The sequence below is a fragment of the Pelobates fuscus genome, chromosome 2 (genome assembly GCF_036172605.1).
Source record: "Pelobates fuscus isolate aPelFus1 chromosome 2, aPelFus1.pri, whole genome shotgun sequence".
Taxonomy (NCBI): Eukaryota; Metazoa; Chordata; class Amphibia; order Anura; family Pelobatidae; genus Pelobates; species Pelobates fuscus.
In genome coordinates this window covers 417,757,277-417,780,162 of record NC_086318.1, presented here as the reverse complement: position 1 = coordinate 417,780,162, position 22,886 = coordinate 417,757,277, and the positions used below count along the sequence as shown (strand labels likewise).

At 35.8% G+C, this 22,886-nt stretch overlaps 1 protein-coding gene across 2 annotated transcripts in view; it reads right to left on the bottom strand.

Annotated features, from left to right (window-relative positions):
- Positions 1-22,886, bottom strand: part of PLCB1 (phospholipase C beta 1) — a 739,173-nt gene that overhangs the window by 314,416 nt on the left and 401,871 nt on the right. For both annotated transcript variants that reach the window (XM_063444005.1, XM_063444006.1), the window contains exon 4: positions 2,364-2,504. In XM_063444005.1, coding sequence (XP_063300075.1) covers positions 2,364-2,504 — 141 coding nt within the window. The remainder of the gene's footprint in view (positions 1-2,363; positions 2,505-22,886) is intronic.

The following is a 22,886-nucleotide window of genomic DNA, read 5'->3' as shown; positions in this document are numbered from 1 at the left end:
CCTCCCTATTACAAATTTATTTTAAACTGCCATATTTCATTGTGGAGGGGGCCATCTTGATTCTTTAAATCCTATTAACAACTAATTAACCAACCAAACAACCAGGCAAACAATTAGTTTGAGTTGAGCTGGTTCAGCTCCCAGCATCCTATTGCTTGGGAAGAGGAAATGTAATGTGTATGTCGGTCTAGATGTGACCATCATAGGAAATCTAGTAAGATTATTTTTCAATCTTATTCAAAGTTTTCTTTATTTACAAGACATAGGTGGTAGCTATAAAGGTGAAAATGGGTGCTATTCTGAGACAAAGTGCTACATTAGGGAAGTTGCCATGGAAACTAGTGCACTGTACCTAGATTTTAGAACATTTTCCCCAAATAGCAACTATTTCACTTTGATAATCCTCCCCATCAGCAGCTTTACATCTCTGTGTCACCATGGAGAATATTTACTTCAACCAAGGAGAAAATGTCAGACAGAGTCACTCAGGATTAATAAACCACTCTCCAGAAACTAATCTGTTTATAATTGTACAATGAATGGCCCTACAAACAGGTGAATTATTAATTGAACCAATTTATGATGTCATATGCATTGCTCTCCACTATTTTGTAATGAAAATGGATGTTAATCTGGTATATATTATGATTATTATGATTATTATTATATAATAATTCATGCAGTTAACACTTCCATATATTTCAATATTTATAGCATCTAAACAATAATTATTACTTTACTAATCCTATCAAGTCCTGATGGATATCATTTTTAGATTTTTAGATTATTTATTATTAACTTATGTATCTATTTATTTTCTGATTGCAGGCCTATTTCCTTGCACAGAAGGACACCGGGATCATATAACCAATTAATTGTTACCATTAGTATTTGATGAAGAATGTTCATAGAATGGGAGACTAATCAAATGTTTATGCTTTTAATACGGTTATCATAATTACATCCCTGGGAGTCATCAATTCTCATCAATTCTCTTTTTTGTGCACACGTGGCGCAGACAGCCTCATGAATATACCCATGAAATACATAATGAAACTGTGTAATCCAAGAGTGAGTTCCAGTCATGGGCCATATGGACAGCAATAAATAACTGGGTGGTCCCAGTTGTCATCATTACCAAGAAAAAAACAAGCTAGAATCTCCAGGGTCTCCCAGGAAGACCCCAGCTAATGACATGTCATAAATTTAAAGGGAGAATGAAAAAAGCAACTAAATTGGATAGGTTTAATTAGGTAACAGGAAATAAACCAATTACACTGTGATGTTAGACGTGACTGTAAGAAACTTTATTGACATGAACAATCCAGCCTCGAGCATGCAATAAAAAGACAAAATGGCAGCCTGTTATATTTCACAAGAGCATACTTCCAGTATCTGATTGTAAACCTCTGTTACGTGTTGAAATCATAATGTCATAATTAAAAAAATAATTTGGTAAATAAAATGTAAGATTGAGACTTCAAGTCCCATGTTCATAAAATATGTTTAGGATAAAACACTAAACCATGACTTTTCGTTTTTTTAAATTTCTTGGTTTTTCTAGCTTTTAAACCAGGCTTCCCCAAACTCCGGCCCTCCAGATGTTGCTGAACTACAACTCCCATGATTCTATGAATGAAATAGATAGGCGGAGAATCATGGGAGTTGTAGTTCAGCAACATCTGGAGGGCCGGAGTTTGGGCAAGCCTGTTTTAATCAATGACATTTCTCATGGAGCAATATTGTTATTCTGTTAGAATAATGATTTACAATGATTGCTAGATGACATATATCCATTTTTACTTGCCCACGGTTACTAGCACCATGGATACAGGCTTTTTCCACATACTCTTTCGGTAACCAGAGAATATATTGTATTTTTTTATATACATTTGTTAATATTATTCTTTATTTTTTTTTTAACTATCAATAAGTTTTGTTTTATTATTTCTGCCCTCCCTCTAAAAAAAATCAGTGAACCCTTTTGCTCCCCAAAATATTGCTGTATGTGACATCAAAAAGCTGTAAGCTGCGATCTTTAATTAATAGGAAGCTGAGGTTTGAACTACAACTCCCAGAAACCCTTGCTTGGCCAAGAAGTAGTGCTTATGGGATAAGCTTGGTACAAATGTCAAGTAAAGGCTTTCAGAGGATTGCCAATGCTATATGTACCAGACATTCCATGCTAGTATAAGGCTCTCTCGAACATAATTTTAAAAACAGCAAAATGTAAAATTAACACACCTCTTCAACCTGCCAGAACGCCCCAATAATGTGAACCAAACAGGCTGAGGGATACTGAAAATCTTTCCATTCAAACTCATGATTCTTAAATGAATTCTGATAATAGGACTATTAATTACCTTTGCAATTTCTTCTTGAAATGCTACTAAGTTCAAATAAGAGATGTTAACCATATCTGGTCCATAAACAACAGTAAACATGCGATACTCCAGCCGGCCTCCGAAGTTTCCCACCTCCAGCTGCTCACGTAATTTGGGATCCTAAAAATAAAGAATAAAAGATAGCTATTAGTAAATAGCGGTAGTAGATATTTTTACATCAACCAAAAAAAAAAAAAAAGCCAGAAGGCATTCTTAATTTCCTTTAATTAAAATGGCACTTAATTATTTAGATTTTTCTCTTTTTCCCACATGGGAATCTTTTTTAAAAATTTAATATTTAAACAACCAAACAATTGTTTTCCAGCAATTCACCCCCAATCTGTTTTCTACACAATATAAGCCACAAGACAAAGTTTGTACAAATTTCAAAACAGAGAGTGAAATATTCTAACTGTCATTAGTGGGTTAAAACCTGTGATCCCATTTAGTGTGATAACTGGTAAGAATTCTGCAGGAAATATGATGGAATATCACTTGTAAAAATGCTGTGATAAATAATATATTTATGGTGACCAGAAAGGTAAAATACCTTGTGTGGAATTTTCATTATGTGTTAAGGGCCTGGGGCTAGAACAATAGACTATTCCTTAATTACAACAATATAATTTAGCAATTTAAGAGTTTAAATAACTTTTTGTTTCTATTTATGCCACACTTTCCCTGGCTGTGACTCACACAGCCCGAATGAAATCGAGGTTTCATTTTCAATCAGCTCTTACATAACAGTCTGTTTAATTTAGAAGTTATTATCTCACATTCTGTTAATTGAACTTCAACTACACCCAGGAGGCTGTTGCAGACTTTAGTGGGCTATTAACAGAGCAGGAGATATAAAACTCTGGATTAAACACACTGTTGCATATGGGAACCTAAAATAATTTAAGCCCCTTTCCAGTACGCGTGTGGGGAGGCAGTGTGAGTGCCACTGAGGTGGAGGTGTGGCTACGGCTGCATACACAATGTAATTTAACGTCTAAATGGCAGAGAATTGAGGAGTGAGACTGCAGTGCATGACCTATACACCATAACCACTTCATCAAGCTAAAGTTGTTTTATTGCTAATAGTGTCCCTTTAATCTTGGGTTATAACACTTGTGTGTTATACATTGATAGTTACAAATAAATATGATCTATTTAGAAGAATAATCAAGGTCAGGAAATAAATAACTAATAACTAAGATATCGCAGGAATCTTTAACAAACAGGATTGGAAAGGAGATTTTGTTGCTGGATGTCATTCTAAGGGACAATGTTTTTCTTTTTTTTTTTTTTTCTAGTTCTTGAGAGTCTTCAGAATTTAATTTCATGAAGCACGATCGATGCCTATTTAGCTGTCTGGGCGTTCAAATAGTAAATTACCTTTACGGCCTTTCACCGATAGTAAAATCCGTTATCATTAAAGGGACAATCCACTGCCCTCAAAAAATATATAAATACAAATATCTGTTTAGCTGATACACCTCAATTAAAACATGCATGCCCAGAGTGTCTGTGTCTGTCCAATCACAGACTTCCCAATGCAGCTCAATAAGAAGTATTTAAAAAAGGCAGGTGCCCCAAACAATTGCTGCCTTGAGTTTATCTCCACTGTGTTAATGAACCAGGAAGTGACAGGACCTATTGTCTGATTCACACCCAGAGAAGTGTAGCAAGGTTAATTTATAAAAGTGCTAATTTCTATTGGATTTGCACTTTTTTGAAGAAAAAAAAAAAAAGAGGACACACTGTTCACACATAAAATACTTCAACAAGTTGAAATGCTTTAGGAGTCTGGAGTGTCCCTATAAAAATGGTATGGTACAAGGTTTGTACACATTAGCTAGCAGAGAAACGAAACACCAACCATGATTGGGTTAAAACCTGTTATCACACTTAGTGCTATAACTGGTAAGAACTCTGCAGGGAATATTATGAAATATCACTTGTGAAAAATGCTGTGATAGAAATTAATATCTTTACGATGATCAGGAAGGTAAAAGAAGTGTGGAATTTTTATTGTGTGTTTACCCAAGGGCTCGAACAAGCTCAGAACATTGACATTTCAACCACTCCACGCCTTTCAATCTAAAGCCTTTATCGAGTTAAAAAAATAAAGGAATAATTTAGAGCATAATAAATACTAGCCACCCAGTCAGATACTAATATTCCAAGTCTGCTAGAAAATTAGATCTACAGTTTATTTAATAGGTTGAGCTAGAGAGCATATGGTTTTAGCCTCGTTCTGTACAGTAGTCTTCTCCAGATGTGAGCTATTTGATATGAACACTTTATCGTTACATTATATATAATTACAGACATAATGAGGCCAGATATACACTACTGATTGAGTTACCTGTGATAAATTTGTGACTGGCCATATCTCAATTTCAAGATAAAATTTAACAATACATTATAATATAAATGGGAAAAAAAACAACCAAAGGTTTGCGAGACTAGAAACAAAATCTCATCACTAGGTGTCACTGTTGCAAAATTTTGACAAATCAAATCTGCACTTACTATCGCATGTTATTTAGCATAAATGTATTCCCTTTGGTGGCCAAATATTTGGGCAATTCATTCTATGACAGAGAAATAGTTAAAATACTACAATGCTGTTTGAAACTTGAAAGTGAAACATAAAATGCTTCGGGAATTATATCAATAAATAAGAAGCATAACACAATTCTTCAGAAGCGAGTGATGTACTCCGACAGTAAGATTTCACTGTTAAAACATTTCTGTAGGAAAGGACACTTCATTTAAATTCTTGGCAAATACTCATCCAATACACATCAGGCTCAAGGAGGTCTTCAAGCTACACAAACTGAGTGTGTGGATTACTATAATTGCTGATGGTATTTTTTAGTCACTAAACCAGAAATTGCAGATAATTGGCAACAGAAATTCAGTTTTGTGCAAAATAGCCAATTTGTAAAAAATGCGAGTTGGAGAATTATTTATTTTTAATTTGGCTGTTTTTATCTAAAATGTGCAATTCCCATGTCAGTTGGCAACAATTTCAAATGTATTAAAGGGACATTCCACACACCATAACCACTACAGCATTCTGTATTTGTACTGGTACCAGGAATGTCTTGGCATCCCCTTTTGTAAGTCGCCAACCCATTTGGGGTCTGACAAGTCCATTTCCTGCCTCCACTGCTTACGCCACAGAGAGCAGAAAACTCCTACTTAGGAGCGTCCAATACTACTGACCTAAGTCCTGCAATGGAGTGTTAGCTCATTGGCTGAGAGCGTCAGAGATTGCTCTCAGCCAATGAGCTAAATCCTGCTCTGCACTACTTCGCTCAGACAAAGAACTTCTAGCAGTATGACGCTTAAGATATTTAAAAAATCCTTTAAATAAACTCCAGAGACCTGTACAAGAAAGCCTCTCATCCTATCATAGAATTCTTCTTGTGTCACATTACAGCAGACGTTTTACAAAACAGATTATAGACGTTTAAAAGTTACTTGAATAGTGTCTAAATTCTGCAAAGTAAGTGTAACTATCCCAGGCCATAATCACTGTGTATAAACATTACACAATGCCATAAAGATTGATGGCTACAATAAAGTGAAGGAGAAGGGGGGCAACATGTACGTCAAAACAATGAGTGCCATTCTAAAAAATTTTTTTTTTTTAAAAATGACACTAATAGAATATAAGTTTTATATTGATAAAACATATTCAAAATAAATAAAAAATATCTTATTTTAGAGGAAATAAAACCACACATCCTGCTGCCTACCAGATTTCCTTGATTTACATAACAAGAATAAAATATTTGATGTAACATTGCATGGCAAATAGTCTATGATTGGAAACACATGCTTATGATTTTCTCCATATGAAAACATTCAAATGTGTTTTTCTACAATTCCGCTACTTAGTAATGTTACAGAGTAAGAGAGGAAAAATGTACTTTTGAAAAGCCAAAAGGGGTCCAGAGTTTAAAACGTCTCCAACGTAACAGTGATTTCATGTCTGATGACTATGGATGTAGCAGGTAATCTATGCAAATACTCTCTTTGGGAATTTTAGGATTTCTTTAACGAATACGTCATAAAACCATTAAAGTGCTTATTTAGCTCACTGTGTTTCCTTGTGTTGGAAGAGATGGTTCATTGTTCAGAGTCAGTGATGTTTGTGTAGCATGTCTTACAGCATCTTAGATCACTTAGCACATCACTTCCTCTGATGTCATACGTCTGAGAATTAACTGATTCAGTCAGCAAGCTTAGCTCGGTGCAAATATGTGATTGCAATGCAGCATGTCAATGAGGTTGCTACACAAGCTGGGATATTCCATGATAGAACACCAGGGGACTCTATTTAATTTCTTAGGAAAATAATAATAATAGTAGAGTAGCCTTTAAATGGGGTGATATGACAAAACATTGTCCATTAGATGAACATGCATAAACTGTATGGAAACTTGACGATCTATTCACTACAATCCCTTGCATAGTAAATGTATATTTAATTCATCATCGTTTGTGATAGAAATCACCTTTTTAGTTATATATCTGCCCCATCTGTATTTTTGTACCGTTTGAAAAATTTGAGTTTTCACTCAAAACCTGTAACCACTCACTTCCAGTCTAGACATTGCCTTCTAAATAAAGACTTATTTTAGCATTTGTTAAGCCTGTAGTACCACATACAGACACTAGGGGCAATGAAAAATGTTCTTGTAAGTGCCTAAATATACCCTTAAAGGGGAACTCCCATTTCTCATGACTTGTAATAATATGTTTATTTATCCATGTATTTAACAAATGTGTATTTATGATGTTGGACAATTTAAATTAAATGTAGAAATTCACACCTCTATGCTGTAAATCAGGTGTTCTCAACCCAGTCCTCAGGATCCCCTACCAGTCCAGGATTTGGGGATTACCTGGGTGTGTCTAAGGTGTTTAGAAAAAGGTGGACTCTAAGGTGTTTTTTTATTTCTTTTTCTAAACACCTTAGACACACCCAAGTAATCCCCAAACCCTGGACTTGTAGGGGGTCCTTGAGGACAAGGTTGAGAACCCCTGCTGTAAATGGACATGTCCATCTTAAAGGATCACTATACTGTCAGGAAAACAAACTCGTTTTCCAGGCACTATGTCATCCTTGGGGGACCCTCACTCTCAGGGTCCCCCTCCCGCTAGGCTGAAGGGGTTAAAACCCCTCCAGCCACTTACCCTAATCCAGCGCTGTATTTCACATCCAGCATCGCAGAAGCGCCTCTAGCGGCTGTCAGGAAGACAGTCACCAGAGGTTGGATTAACCCTGCTATGTAAACATAGCTGTTTCTCTAAAACTGCTATGTTTACATGTGAAGGGTTAAAACTTGAGAGACCTGGCACCCAGACCACTTCATTGAGCTGAAATGGTCTGGGTGACTATAGTGTACCTTTAACTCCCTGTCAGCTATTGTTACAAACTGTATCCTTTGCACCTGGCAGTCAGAAGTCAGCACAGGGAAAGCTATGTGTGCCCTGACTTTGCCTGGTCTAAACTGGATTATGTTCTCATTTGTTAAATCTAACAAATACAAAGTTAGAGAAAAAAAACTGAGCATTTCATAAAAAAAACAAAAACAAAAAAACCCCACTTTTTTTCAATGTATAATTCAACAGTGTAAATTTCAGAGACGTGACAGTTCCCCTTTAAAAATCTCTTAAGCACAAAGTAAAACAAAATACAAAAAAAACCTCAAAGATCAATCAAAGCTCAATCACAGGCATCCCACCTATACTAGCGAAGGACTTTCTAATTAAAATATAGGCAAGGGTCCCCCAATCCCCTAGCTCAATAAAGTTCCAAGCACCCTCCAATAACCTGACTCTTAACACTATATTGCCATGTTCCTATTGCAGGAATGTTTGTGAGCATTTTCCTCTCTTAGACAAAAACCTGTTAACATTCAAGCTAAGATTTTCACTGCTTGAAGTTTTCCCAAAAGCCAGACATTCACCTTTTTGCTTTGTGTATATAACCTCTGATGGAAACAGGTGTACCTGTGCGGATTTCACGGAGGAAAACAGAATAACACAGTTAAATGATGGAGGACGGCTGATAAGCTAGAGATTTGGGATTTCTCAAATTAACCAGTGTTAAGCAATTAACTTTTTTCTTCATCTAAAATGAAATGGGTATAAATTAAGCTGACGTTGTACGAGTATATACATGATACATTTTATAGCTGCAAGTTACAATGAAAACATTTAATATATGTTTTGCTATAAGAGAGTAAATAGATGTATATATATGTGTTTTGTACTGTACAATCACTAGTTTGATTTAAACATTATAGATGTTTATTTTTTAGATGACACTAGTTAAATGGACATTATAGTCACCAGAACGATTACAGCTTAATGTAGTTGTTCTGGTGAGTATAATAGCTCCCTTCAGGCATTTCATGTAAACACTGCCTTTTCAGAGAAAAGGCAGTGTTTACATTGCCTCTAGGGACACCTCCAAGTGGTCACTCCTTAGATGGCCGCTGGAGGGGCTTCCTTGCTCAGGGCTGCACAGTAAGCAACCCTGCCATTCAGCGACCCCACACTCTGCATGGAAACGCTGAGTTTGGCACCGCCTCCTTGCCGATTTCAGCCAATCCAATGCTTTCCCCACGGGGATTGACAAAAAGATCTGCAATTTTTATGATGTCACCAAGGGGGCGGAGCCTGCGCCGGCGGACTGGTGGAGAGCTAAAATAAGGTTCTGAGGGGGCTAAGGGGGGGCGGGGGGGGACAAGCCACCTAAATGGTGGTGTTAACACTATAGGATCAGGAATACATGTTTGTGTTCCTGACCCTATAGTGATCCTTTAACATACCTTTGTTCCCTGACCCATGATATGATTTCTCTCCTTACTTCATCTCTTTTTACACTGCCACTAACCTTTTAAACAACCCCTATAGTAAATGTATTCATTTATACCTCCTTTCCTTTTCGGAACTCTTATTTTTCCTTTTTCTTATCCTATCTCCTATTACTAAAATCCTTCTTCCATTTAGCAAACTCAGCACATATCCTCTTGTTAATACTTGTTACCCTCTCACTCCTTAAGCCTTTGATTTGTCTTGTGTGTCAACTTGACTTTTACAAAGTACATACTAAAAGGTTTTGAAAGCTCATTGTGTTGTGACAACTTCGTATACCCTGATACATCCAAATGAAAAGGACTAAGAGTTTAAAGTAGTTTAAGAAACAACATCCCAACAAACAGAAAAAATGTTTGTGCAATTCATTATGAACTGTACATTTACTCATTGTTATTCATAATAAAGTTTTTTTTAAAAAAGAAAAAAAACATCTGAATTATAAGTCAATATGTAAATTTCAATGCCAACAGAAATATTCAGATACTAAAAAAAATAAAAAAAACAATATTGTGACATAAACATGAAACATGTTGTACGTTCACACAGAAACATTCTGGGAACAATGTACAATGTATTTAATCTAATGAAGAGCTGAATGTAACAAATGATTGTAGATTCATTTACTCATCTACAGTACAGAATAAAACCACAAAAGTCATATATTTAAGAACAATCAATAATCTGTCTCTATAGAAACTTCTAATGCACAAAATGACATGCTGTTGCAAAATGTATTTGTTACAGAGCAAAATATCTTTATGTTGCAACATTTCTTTTGAATAGTGCAAATGATTCGACTGAAAAAAAAAAACTGTTTCACAAAATGATTTTAATATCAAATATTGCCTTAACAGCAAATCTTTGATATTACTATCAAGCTATAACACCTGTTCTTCTGAGCCTGTGTGACAAGTTGTAGGGGAGAGTTGTTAAGGTAAAGCAGGTGCTAATTTGGGTGCAAGGAGCTAAATGCTGAGAGTCAGTCTATAGATTTTCATAGTACTCTGCCTCAGAACAGCATCTGTAGCTCCCTGATAAATCTCCCCCATAGACTACACACTAAACTAACAGCCACGAGAGAAATACCCTTGGAATCAAGTGTGTAAAGTACTGATAGGTGTCCAACCAGGATTAAGTCACTTGTGGAAGTCAAGCCAGGGATTAGCCAGGGATAAATGAGTTTGTACTCTGAGCCAAGTTGGCAATACAAACAAACACAAGGTGCATTACTGTAAAAAATATTGTGAAAAATAGTTCGAAAAAAATCTGTAATGCCAACATTAACCATTGCGGTGGGGTTTACTAAGTGCAGTGGAAAATAAAATGCATAATTTGCATTAAAGGAATTTAAGGAACTATATCCGATTCTTAAATTAGTTGTTTTAGACTATTTTTTTTTTTAAATGAGTTTTAACTTTAATACTTTATATCAATGCATACATCATACATTCATCAGTGTCTATTACATGGGAAGGCAGCCTTTGTCACTCCAATTATTGTGAACTACATCTCCCATAATGCTCTTACACGTAGTCCATGACATCTTTAGAACCAAATGTTGCCTATCTCTGTATGTCATTTGCAGATATAATTGCTCCCAATTCTACTATTAATGTTTCGGCTGGATATTTAGATAAAAGCCCCAATTAGACCTAGGACTGTGAGACCTTAGATCTGTACTATGAAGGTCCCATTTGCTTCACATGCCATATCATTTCATTTTCGGGAGATTGCACTCTATATCATCAGTTTAGAAGAGTGGCTTAGAGGCGTTAGGTATTTGTCTACCACAAATTCAATTTTCTACCATACTAATATGAAATGCTGCTTGAAATATTTGACCTGTCACACGCCATCAGACAACATAAGACTACGGGGCTTACAATCAAGAGCCTGTCAGACTGATATTTCTAAGAAATCAATATTTATTTATTTTCTTCGCTTTGATAAAAGAGGAAAGCCTATCTTTGGTTTATTTGTTAGTAATCCCTTTCCAAGATTGAAGTAAAAAGACCAAATCAGCTCCAGTGATGGCCAGATAAAAGGATTTACTGTGTTTTTCATTAATGAAGAAAAATGTATAGCTAAAAAGGAGATTTCGTAGACTAACAGAAAAAAAAGGCATCAGATGCATATTGCAAGTGTCTCGGGCAAGAATGGGAGAAGAAATATTAATGTGTTATTAATCCAAAGCTGTTATGTGCTATGGGCAGAATTAGTTTTATGACTACCTTTGCTACACCAATATTTAAAGGATCACTATAGGGTCAGGAACACAAACATGTATTCCACACCCTATAGTGTTAAGACCACCATCTAGCCCCCCTGGGCCCCTCGTGCCTCCATAAATATAGCAACATCTTACTGTATTCAAGCCTGAAGCTGTAACTCTGCATGCTGTTAGACTCAGAAAAACAGTCTGATGACATCATCAGAAGTGGTAGCCTGATCCAATCAAAGTGCTTCCCCATAAGATTGGCTGAGACTGACAAAGAGGCAGATCAGGGGCAGAGCCAGCATGATTCAAACACAGCCCTGGCCAATCAGCATCTCCTCATAGAGATGAATTGAATCAATGAATCTCTATGAGGAAAGTTCAATGTCTGCATGCAGAGGGAGGAGATACTGAATGTTTGGATGCATTTTAGGCAGCCATGACCCAGGAAGGATCTCTAACAGCTATCTGAGGAGTGGCCAGTGAAATTGTCACTAGGCTGTAATGTAAACACTGCATTTTCTCTGAAAAGACAGTGTTTACAGCCAAAATCCTGAAGGTAATGATTCTACTCACCAAAAGAAATTAAATAAGCTGTAGTTGTTCTGGTGACTATAGTGTCCCTTTAAAGAAAAACTCAAAGTAGCAACATTCCATCCATCTCTAAAATAAAAAGGATTTAAAAGGTACTTTTAAAGGCACAGCTCTTTTGCAGCATCACCTCTATAATAAGTTGCAGTGGTGATGGTGCTTGTTCAACTCAAATGATCATAATCACCAACAGGGACAATGCTAGGATCTAGAAACACCTGGCATGGGCCCAAGGGGAAATCTGATGACTTCTACACTAACAGAGAGGAGGGATTATGTTGTGACATATCCTTGTCTTTCTATGATATGTCCTCTACTCTCCACCCATGAATGGCATTCTTCTAATGTCTCTATTATCTCAACCACACATTGTGGAATTAAAGCACATGATGTACAGAAATTCAACATGATCCCACTATGCTACCTAGTAAGCAGTGTGCAGAAAAGTTCTGATCCCCAGCACCTCCTCCCCACTCGCCAGTCATCTGAGGAGCACCTCCTCTTGTTCCTAAGTGTCCTGTCCGAGCATTATACCATTTATATTTTTTTATAATAGGTGGCCGCCTAAAGTAAAATTATAAATAATAAAAAAGAAATACACAAATATCACCATCCCTCTCTATCAGCTGTAGAGTTCCAGTTTAGCCACCAACCCCACCACCCCCTGTCCAAGTAATGCTTATGATCACCAAACAAGGCAAGGGATCATGAATGCTGATGTTCCGTACTCAGCACCAATCAATAGGTTGTTGAATCAAGGTACAGAGAGAAAGACAGTGTATTAGGTTTCAATATTTTTTGGATAGAGCGCTCATCACCTACTGTTATCATGTGTCAAATGTGTTTCATTAGAATTCATTATTTTTCATGGTTTATCTATTATATAGCACTGCTGGATACGTTGGTGCTATATAAATCATTGTAATTGTATAACTGTATACACTACAGTCACTGTTCTCATTTTTCTTGTGTGCACAGCTTGAAATAAGTTAACTAGACAATAAGCAAAATAGGTTGTAAAAAAAAAAAAGCCAACATAACATAACATTGGATTCCTAGTTCCCACAGCATGCAGCATGTCGTCACACTGCTCATCCGTAATTATTCATGGACATCTTAAAGTGCATTTCTTACGTTCAGGGGTGTTGTACTCTACTATGTAAAGACCCTCAAAAGTGACATGTCCCATGATGGTCTGGTAGACACAGGGTTTAGGGGAAGGTAGTACGTTAGTACTTAGCTCTGAAGTTGTCCATCATGGTGACTGCCATCTTTGCTTTGCACATCCTGTTTCGCTTCTGGCTTCGCCTGTCAGGAGCTGCGTCAGTGCTGTACTTTTGCACATAGCAAGAGTACATCACTGAGGTCTATGGAGCAGTCATGATCTATATTAAAAAAAGGATTTGTAGTGGAGCGCTGATTAAATATAGATAAAAGAGATTGGGGTAAATAGATAGGAAACCTAACAACCTATATAATAAACGGCAGATGCATAAAAATAAACCCCTCTCTTAAAAGGTCTTGGAACTGACCTTATTTATACACTCAAATTGAGTAAAAAATACATTTATTGATAAAATGCAGACAAATATATCACAGAAAAGAAACAATAACTTTTGCAGATGAAAATATGTCTATGAAAAATAGCTAAAAAACAGCCACATAAAAAATGATAATATTAAAGTCCAGACCTTATTTGAATGCTCGGCGTCCCGAGTTAGCAAAGATGTATACTGCTGAAAAAAATATCAAATAACAGTCCTCTTTATAATCCAGATGCTGGCTGATATCAGACCTCTCCAAACGCGTTTCTCCGCTTCGGCGGCTTTTTCAATGGATGAGGTCTGTGTCTCTGCGTTCTCTTTATATAGCAGTTTTGCCGACAATCATTTGCACACGGCAAATCCAAAACTACGATGTATAATGCAAAGTTGACTTCTATGTAACTAGTTAGTTACTAAGTGTTAATGCTTAATTGCTCAAAAAATAGTTACTTATTATAGGCAGCATATAACCATTGCTATTCTCTATTTACTTCTGTTACCATAGTAACCCCGCCTGATCGGGTTTAAATGCAACTGCCGTTTCTCATATTTACAGGCATGAAAAAGAAAGTAAAATAACGTAAGATTTTCTAAATTAAACAGGAAGTCAATGATTGTAAATATAACTCCTCCATAATCTCGTGGTTAAAGTGTATCCAAATTTCATAACTGGAGATTTCGGCACGTTAGATTACTTTACTTTATTTACTCATGTTACCAAGGTAACACTTGTCTCAGTAAGTGAAAAGAACCTTTCCGTTATCACCTTAGGGTTTTTTTAATGTTTTGTATCAGAAAAGTGGGTATCATTAGTCCCACATAATCTATTCTCTAAATATACCGAGACATGATGGCTTGAAACTTATACTATTAATTTTAAACGGTATAATGAATCAGAATGCTTTGTTAACTTCCGTTGCTATATAAACAATCCCTAAGTGAGTAAAAGTATAACTCCCATTATCAACTTATAAAAAATAAAAATATAAAAGAGAAATAAAACTAAAAAGGTGCCCTATAAAAGTAGAGATCTCTATTTATAACCCCTTTTATATGTATAAAAATAAGAATGATTCTATATAGCAAACTAATGTTAAAAAATTATACTCAAAACAGACACAAAAAATCTTATATTTGCACTTCTGCTGCCACTTCTAGATATAAATGCATATGGGATTAAAGATGTTACATGCCATTAACTTTAATAAAAAATGGAAATTTAAAGGGGGATTCATCCCAAAAAATGACACAGCTCAAATTCGGCATTCAAACCCTTAGGCTGCAGCGTATCAAGTTGATATATCCATTTCATCTCAGTGATGCCCAGTTGTTTAGTATGGTCTCCTCCTCTCCAGTTTTTATTTACTCTACATATCCCCTTAAAGTTCAAAAGGCTCATATCCGAATTGTGTATTTGTTTAAAATGGGCCGATACTGAATGTTGCATATATCCCTTCTTTATATTCAACATATGTTCCCTAATTCTGATGTACAGTTGCCTCTTTGTCCTTCCTACGTACTGGAGCCCACATGGGCACTCCAGTACATATATCACGTTAGTGCTTTGGCAGGTAATATGTTCTTTTATTTTAAAAGATTCCATCTTGCTAGTGACTTCAAATACTCCTTTTGTGTGTTTGTGCTTGCTTTCTTTACACGCTATACAGTCCAAACAATAGAAGAATCCATTTTTCTTTGTTGTGGTTATGGTGTTCTTTCTTTTTACATGTTTATTAGTTATTTTCCTTCGTAAGTTCGGTGCACCCCTAAAGATGATCCTTGGTCTTTCCGGTAACATACTAGCCAGAATTTTATCTTTTTTCAATAGATGCCAGTGTCTTGTGAGTATCTTTTTTAGTTGTAAGTTTTCTTTGTTGTAATTCAGAATTATTGCTGGAAATACTTCTCCTGATTCTGTTGCGTTTGATTTATCCTTAATTTTCAATAGGTTAGTTCGGTCTAGATGATCCACTCTACTTAATGCCTCATCTATTTCAATCTTTTGGTACTTTTTTGACATAAACTTTTTCTTTACTACTTCCGCTTGTTCCCTGTAGACTTCAGAGTCTGTACAGTTCCGTCTCAAGCGTCTAAATTCATTGTAAGGTACATTCTTAAGCCATAACGGTAGATGACAACTCTCTTTAAGAATGAAGCTGTTCACGTCAACTTCTTTGAAGTGCGTTTTCGTTTTGAGTGTACCAGAATCAACATAGATGATAAGATCAAGGAATACTACCTGTGTCTTACTGTAGGTGGTGTTGAGTTTAACTCCCCATGTGTTCTTATTAATGTATTCTAAGAACTTTTGTAGGTCTTCCATTTCTCCTTCCCATATGAAAAAAACATCATCGATGTATCTTTTATACTTGTGTACATTATTATTCCAGGGATGTTCATTCCAGATGTAATTGTCTTCCCAGTTTCCCATGAATAAGTTAGCGAAACTGGGGGCAAATTTCGTCCCCATGGCTGTGCCCTTCTTTTGGAGGTAAAACTGATCTTCAAACAGAAAATAATTGTTCTTCAAAATAAAAGTGATGCCCTCTATTATAAATGAGATTTGATTATCCTCCAGTTCTCCATATTTTCTTAGTGAATTACTCACGGAATCGCAGCCTTGTTTGTGATCAATGATCGTATATAATGAAGTTACATCCGTAGATACAAGGATGTAGTTGTCTTGCCAGGAGATGGAATCTAGTTCCCTAATCATCTGTGTAGTGTCCTTAAGGTGTGACTTTACCTTGGACACATATGGTTGCAAGAATGAGTCTATGTACTGAGACAAATTGGATGTAATCGAGTTGATCCCTGATATTATTGGCCGGCCAGGTGGTGCTTGGAGATCTTTATGGATCTTAGGTAAGAAATAAAAAGTGGGGGTTCTTGGGAAGGGAATGGAGAGGAATCTATATTCGGACTCTTTCAGAATTCCGATATCTCTGGCATTGTCCAGCATAATTTTGAGTCTGTCCTTTATTCCATTCAATGGATCACTAGATAATTTTCCGTAAGTATCGGGTTCTTCTAGTAACCTAGTGGCTTCTTTTGTGTAGTATTCACTTGACATGATGACTATCCCCCCACCTTTGTCTGCTGGTTTAATGCAGATTTTTTCATTATTAGTTAAATCCTTTATCGCTTCTCTCTCTTTCTTTGTCAAGTTGTTCTTTGGGTAGTGCTTCTTTTTCATTTTCCTTATGTCATCAGTCACTAATTCTTCATACATTTCCATTGCGGCAGAAACCTGATTCACAGGATAAAATGTAGAGTTGGGTTTTAATTGGCTGTGTTGAAACTTACTCACAGACTCTTCTTTCGCTGGAAAATCCGGCAGCTGTTTAAAATGCTTTTTAATGCTTAGTTTTCTTACAAACCTTTTTACGTCAATGGTTGCTTCAAATTTGTTCACATGCGCTGTAGGTGCAAATTTTAATCCTTTATTCAGTGCTGTGATATGGTGGGGTAATAGTGGTATTCCTGCAAGGTTAAATATCCCTACTGGATGTCCTTCCTGTTCTTTTTCTTGTTTGTCCATTGCTCTTCTTCCTCCTCTATTTCTTCTAGATGTGGTTCTTTTCTTTTTGTTCTTCTTGGTGTCAACGGATGGAACCATGTGGTTATCTCTCTGGTGTTCCTTCCTAAAAAAACCGCCTCTCTTGTGCTATTATGTACCTCTGCTTGTACTGTAACGTTATTTACTCTTGCGGGAATCTCCGCCATTTCCAATTGTCTTCTTTCGGAAGTTTTGTCAGTTTCTCTACCAATATTCCCTCTTACAGAGTTTTCCATATTATCTGTACGTCTTCTACTTTCAATCATCTTCTCATTTTCTTTGTCTCTATTATTACCATATGGTGTCTTTCTCTTAACAGGATTGACGTTATGTGACATTCTGTAGTTTCTCCTATCATGACCTGCTGGACCTCTAAGGTCTTCACATTCTATATTCTGTGTATCCTTCATCTCCGATGTCTTTTTAACTCTTTGTGGCTCTCTTCCCCTCACTTGGTGGTCCTCTTCTGTCACGTTCTTGCCTCTTTGTAGATCTCTTCCCCTCATTTGGCGGTCCTCTTCTATCATACTTTTGGGCCTTCTCCACCCCTCATTCCCACGTCTTTTACCATTAATTGGTATATAGTTGGGATTTTCTCTGTCATATTGTCTTCTTGTATCCTGGTTGGATCTTCTGTTGTCCTTATAATTTCCTCTCTCGTAGGCATGATGAATTGGATTCTTATATTCTGTTGTTTTGAATTGTTGGTATATACTCCTTTCCTGATAGTTCTTTTTCTCAAATTGTAAGTCATATTTCTTCTGGAAATTTCTGACTCTATCATTCTTATAATCATCCATATCACGTAGGAATTTTTTCTTCTTAGTCTTCTTTATATCTTCCTCCAGTCTGTCCACACTTTCAGCTATTCTTGTCACCCTCTCCCTTGAGTTGTCCCCTCCTTCCATGGATTCTAAGACAGCTTGTATTTCTTTAATTTCCTGGTCTAATTCTACCAGCTTCTTTTTTCTACATTCAATGATAATGTCCATAAAAACAAATGAGCAATCTTCCATTGTTTCGTACCATCTCTCTTTGAGTTCTAAGTACTCAATAGGAAACGCTGGATCTTTAAATAACCTTAGACCTCGGGGGGTTATATTGTCAATAATGTATTGTTGAAGTGTGGCCACTTCCCATTTTAATTTCAATTCCTGTTTTAATAATCTTTCCAGTTTCAAAAATAGGAAACTCCTATTATGTTTTGTGGAATATTCCTTAAGTATATCAACTCCAAAACAGCGGGTAGCATTAGTATCTACCTTCTGTCTAAGTGTGTTAATATCCATAATAACACAGAAATGTAATCAATGTCCTAAATTAAAAAAAAAAAAAAAAAAAAAAAACTATAAGAAATGTAGTCCTCTTATCCTCAAGAAGTACAATCTGCTGCTCAACACTGGTTAGGTTAAAGTGATAGACATGTAAAAAAAGGATTTGTAGTGGAGCGCTAGTGTGGGGGGATAGTCATCATGTCAAGTGAATACTACACAAAAGAAGCCACTAGGTTACTAGAAGAACCCGATACTTACGGGAAATTATCTAGTGATCCATTGAATGTAATAAAGGACAGACTCAAAATTATGCTGGACAATGCCAGAGATATCGGAATTCTGAAAGAGTCCGAATATAGATTCCTCTCCATTCCCTTCCCAAGAACCCCCACTTTTTATTTCTTACCTAAGATCCATAAAGATCTCCAAGCACCACCTGGCCGGCCAATAATATCAGGGATCAACTCGATTACATCCAATTTGTCTCAGTACATAGACTCATTCTTGCAACCATATGTGTCCAAGGTAAAGTCACACCTTAAGGACACTACACAGATGATTAGGGAACTAGATTCCATCTCCTGGCAAGACAACTACATCCTTGTATCTACGGATGTAACTTCATTATATACGATCATTGATCACAAACAAGGCTGCGATTCCGTGAGTAATTCACTAAGAAAATATGGAGAACTGGAGGATATTCAAATCTCATTTATAATAGAGGGCATCGCTTTTATTTTGAAGAACAATTATTTTCTGTTTGAAGATCAGTTTTACCTCCAAAAGAAGGGCACAGCCATGGGGACGAAATTTGCCCCCAGTTTCGCTAACTTATTCATGGGAAACTGGGAAGACAATTACATCTGGAATGAACATCCCTGGAATAATAATGTACACAAGTATAAAAGATACATCGATGATGTTTTTTTCATATGGGAAGGAGAAATGGAAGACCTACAAAAGTTCTTAGAATACATTAATAAGAACACATGGGGAGTTAAACTCAACACCACCTACAGTAAGACACAGGTAGTATTCCTTGATCTTATCATCTATGTTGATTCTGGTACACTCAAAACGAAAACGCACTTCAAAGAAGTTGACGTGAACAGCTTCATTCTTAAAGAGAGTTGTCATCTACCGTTATGGCTTAAGAATGTACCTTACAATGAATTTAGACGCTTGAGACGGAACTGTACAGACTCTGAAGTCTACAGGGAACAAGCGGAAGTAGTAAAGAAAAAGTTTATGTCAAAAAAGTACCAAGAGATTGAAATAGATGAGGCATTAAGTAGAGTGGATCATCTAGACCGAACTAACCTATTGAAAATTAAGGATAAATCAAACGCAACAGAATCAGGAGAAGTATTTCCAGCAATAATTCTGAATTACAACAAAGAAAACTTACAACTAAAAAAGATACTCACAAGACACTGGCATCTATTGAAAAAAGATAAAATTCTGGCTAGTATGTTACCGGAAAGACCAAGGATCATCTTTAGGGGTGCACCGAACTTACGAAGGAAAATAACTAATAAACATGTAAAAAGAAAGAACACCATAACCACAACAAAGAAAAATGGATTCTTCTATTGTTTGGACTGTATAGCGTGTAAAGAAAGCAAGCACAAACACACAAAAGGAGTATTTGAAGTCACTAGCAAGATGGAATCTTTTAAAATAAAAGAACATATTACCTGCCAAAGCACTAACGTGATATATGTACTGGAGTGCCCATGTGGGCTCCAGTACGTAGGAAGGACAAAGAGGCAACTGTACATCAGAATTAGGGAACATATGTTGAATATAAAGAAGGGATATATGCAACATTCAGTATCGGCCCATTTTAAACAAATACACAATTCGGATATGAGCCTTTTGAACTTTAAGGGGATATGTAGAGTAAATAAAAACTGGAGAGGAGGAGACCATACTAAACAACTGGGCATCACTGAGATGAAATGGATATATCAACTTGATACGCTGCAGCCTAAGGGTTTGAATGCCGAATTTGAGCTGTGTCATTTTTTGGGATGAATCCCCCTTTAAATTTCCATTTTTTATTAAAGTTAATGGCATGTAACATCTTTAATCCCATATGCATTTATATCTAGAAGTGGCAGCAGAAGTGCAAATATAAGATTTTTTGTGTCTGTTTTGAGTATAATTTTTTAACATTAGTTTGCTATATAGAATCATTCTTATTTTTATACATATAAAAGGGGTTATAAATAGAGATCTCTACTTTTATAGGGCACCTTTTTAGTTTTATTTCTCTTTTATATTTTTATTTTTTATAAGTTGATAATGGGAGTTATACTTTTACTCACTTAGGGATTGTTTATATAGCAACGGAAGTTAACAAAGCATTCTGATTCATTATACCGTTTAAAATTAATAGTATAAGTTTCAAGCCATCATGTCTCGGTATATTTAGAGAATAGATTATGTGGGACTAATGATACCCACATTTCTGATACAAAACATTAAAAAAACCCTAAGGTGATAACGGAAAGGTTATTTTCACTTACTGAGACAAGTGTTACCTTGGTAACATGAGTAAATAAAGTAAAGTAATCTAACGTGCCGAAATCTCCAGTTATGAAATTTGGATACACTTTAACCACGAGATTATGGAGGAGTTATATTTACAATCATTGACTTCCTGTTTAATTTAGAAAATCTTACGTTATTTTACTTTCTTTTTCATGCCTGTAAATATGAGAAACGGCAGTTGCATTTAAACCCGATCAGGCGGGGTTACTATGGTAACAGAAGTAAATAGAGAATAGCAATGGTTATATGCTGCCTATAATAAGTAACTATTTTTTGAGCAATTAAGCATTAACACTTAGTAACTAACTAGTTACATAGAAGTCAACTTTGCATTATACATCGTAGTTTTGGATTTGCCGTGTGCAAATGATTGTCGGCAAAACTGCTATATAAAGAGAACGCAGAGACACAGACCTCATCCATTGAAAAAGCCGCCGAAGCGGAGAAACGCGTTTGGAGAGGTCTGATATCAGCCAGCATCTGGATTATAAAGAGGACTGTTATTTGATATTTTTTTCAGCAGTATACATCTTTGCTAACTCGGGACGCCGAGCATTCAAATAAGGTCTGGACTTTAATATTATCATTTTTTATGTGGCTGTTTTTTAGCTATTTTTCATAGACATATTTTCATCTGCAAAAGTTATTGTTTCTTTTCTGTGATATATTTGTCTGCATTTTATCAATAAATGTATTTTTTACTCAATTTGAGTGTATAAATAAGGTCAGTTCCAAGACCTTTTAAGAGAGGGGTTTATTTTTATGATCTATATTACATAAAGAGTGCATCTATTCTTCAATTATTTTCTAGAGGTATATGAGGATAAACTTTGGCTACACTGACTTGGAAAGTTTAAAAAGAGTAAGTACGAAGTTAAATGGCAAATTTTAAATATATTCTTTATTTCTTTATTTATATTTTTCTTCTTCTCATAACTAAAATGTCACTTGGAATAAAGATGAATGGAAACAAACTGTGCGTTTAATGTGCAATTCAGTCTATCCTTTTACTTGCCTTCGGTCAAAGATATTGCTTTTGTTCTATTTTGGTAAATGTTTTAACTTGAAACATAAAGGTACTGTTAAAGACTTTGTGTTCTCCGGTAAGTAATGCTTCGGCAAAAGAAAATGAAGAATGTTAAAGTTCTCTTTCCAAATAGTAACATTATGATACAAAAGGTTATCTTGGAGACTGCATTGTTATGTGTCCAGTCTTTGAATGAAACTTCTCATAGTTTCATTAATTGGATATATCGAGCCATTGGCTGAAAGTCTTAGATGCTACATGAACGTGACCTGAATTTAATAATAAAACGTTGGTACTTTTCCCAAATAAAAAGCTGGATAGTAATATTTATATGTAAACACATCCTCTGACATGTATATTAATTAAAGAGAAACTACCACCAAAAAGCTGATCGGTAAAATAATTTTTTTATTTATTACTTGTATTTTTGAATGAGTTATATTTGTTATTGTTCGACATATACAATTTCCATCCTTTCACTCTTTTTATAGAACCCTGATGCCCCATATGACAGCACGGCATTCCAAACTGACTGTTTCTGTGGGATGGATAGCAGCAGCTAACATAGAACGATATGTTCTAAGGATATCACTCACCAATGCCACACAATTGGACTGCACATGTCACTTGAATAATTACTAAAGTGGGAATTGTCAAATCTTTAGTGAATTTTAGAACAAAATAGCTGAATTAGAAAAAAAAAACTCCCATTCAGCTTTGTTTTAAAATTCACCATTTTGGCCTAGAATTTGGAATTACCTTCAATTGAATGTTAGTGATTCATTATAGTAATGTAAGTTTGAAGTAATGTTTATATGATAATTTGTAATTTTTCACATACG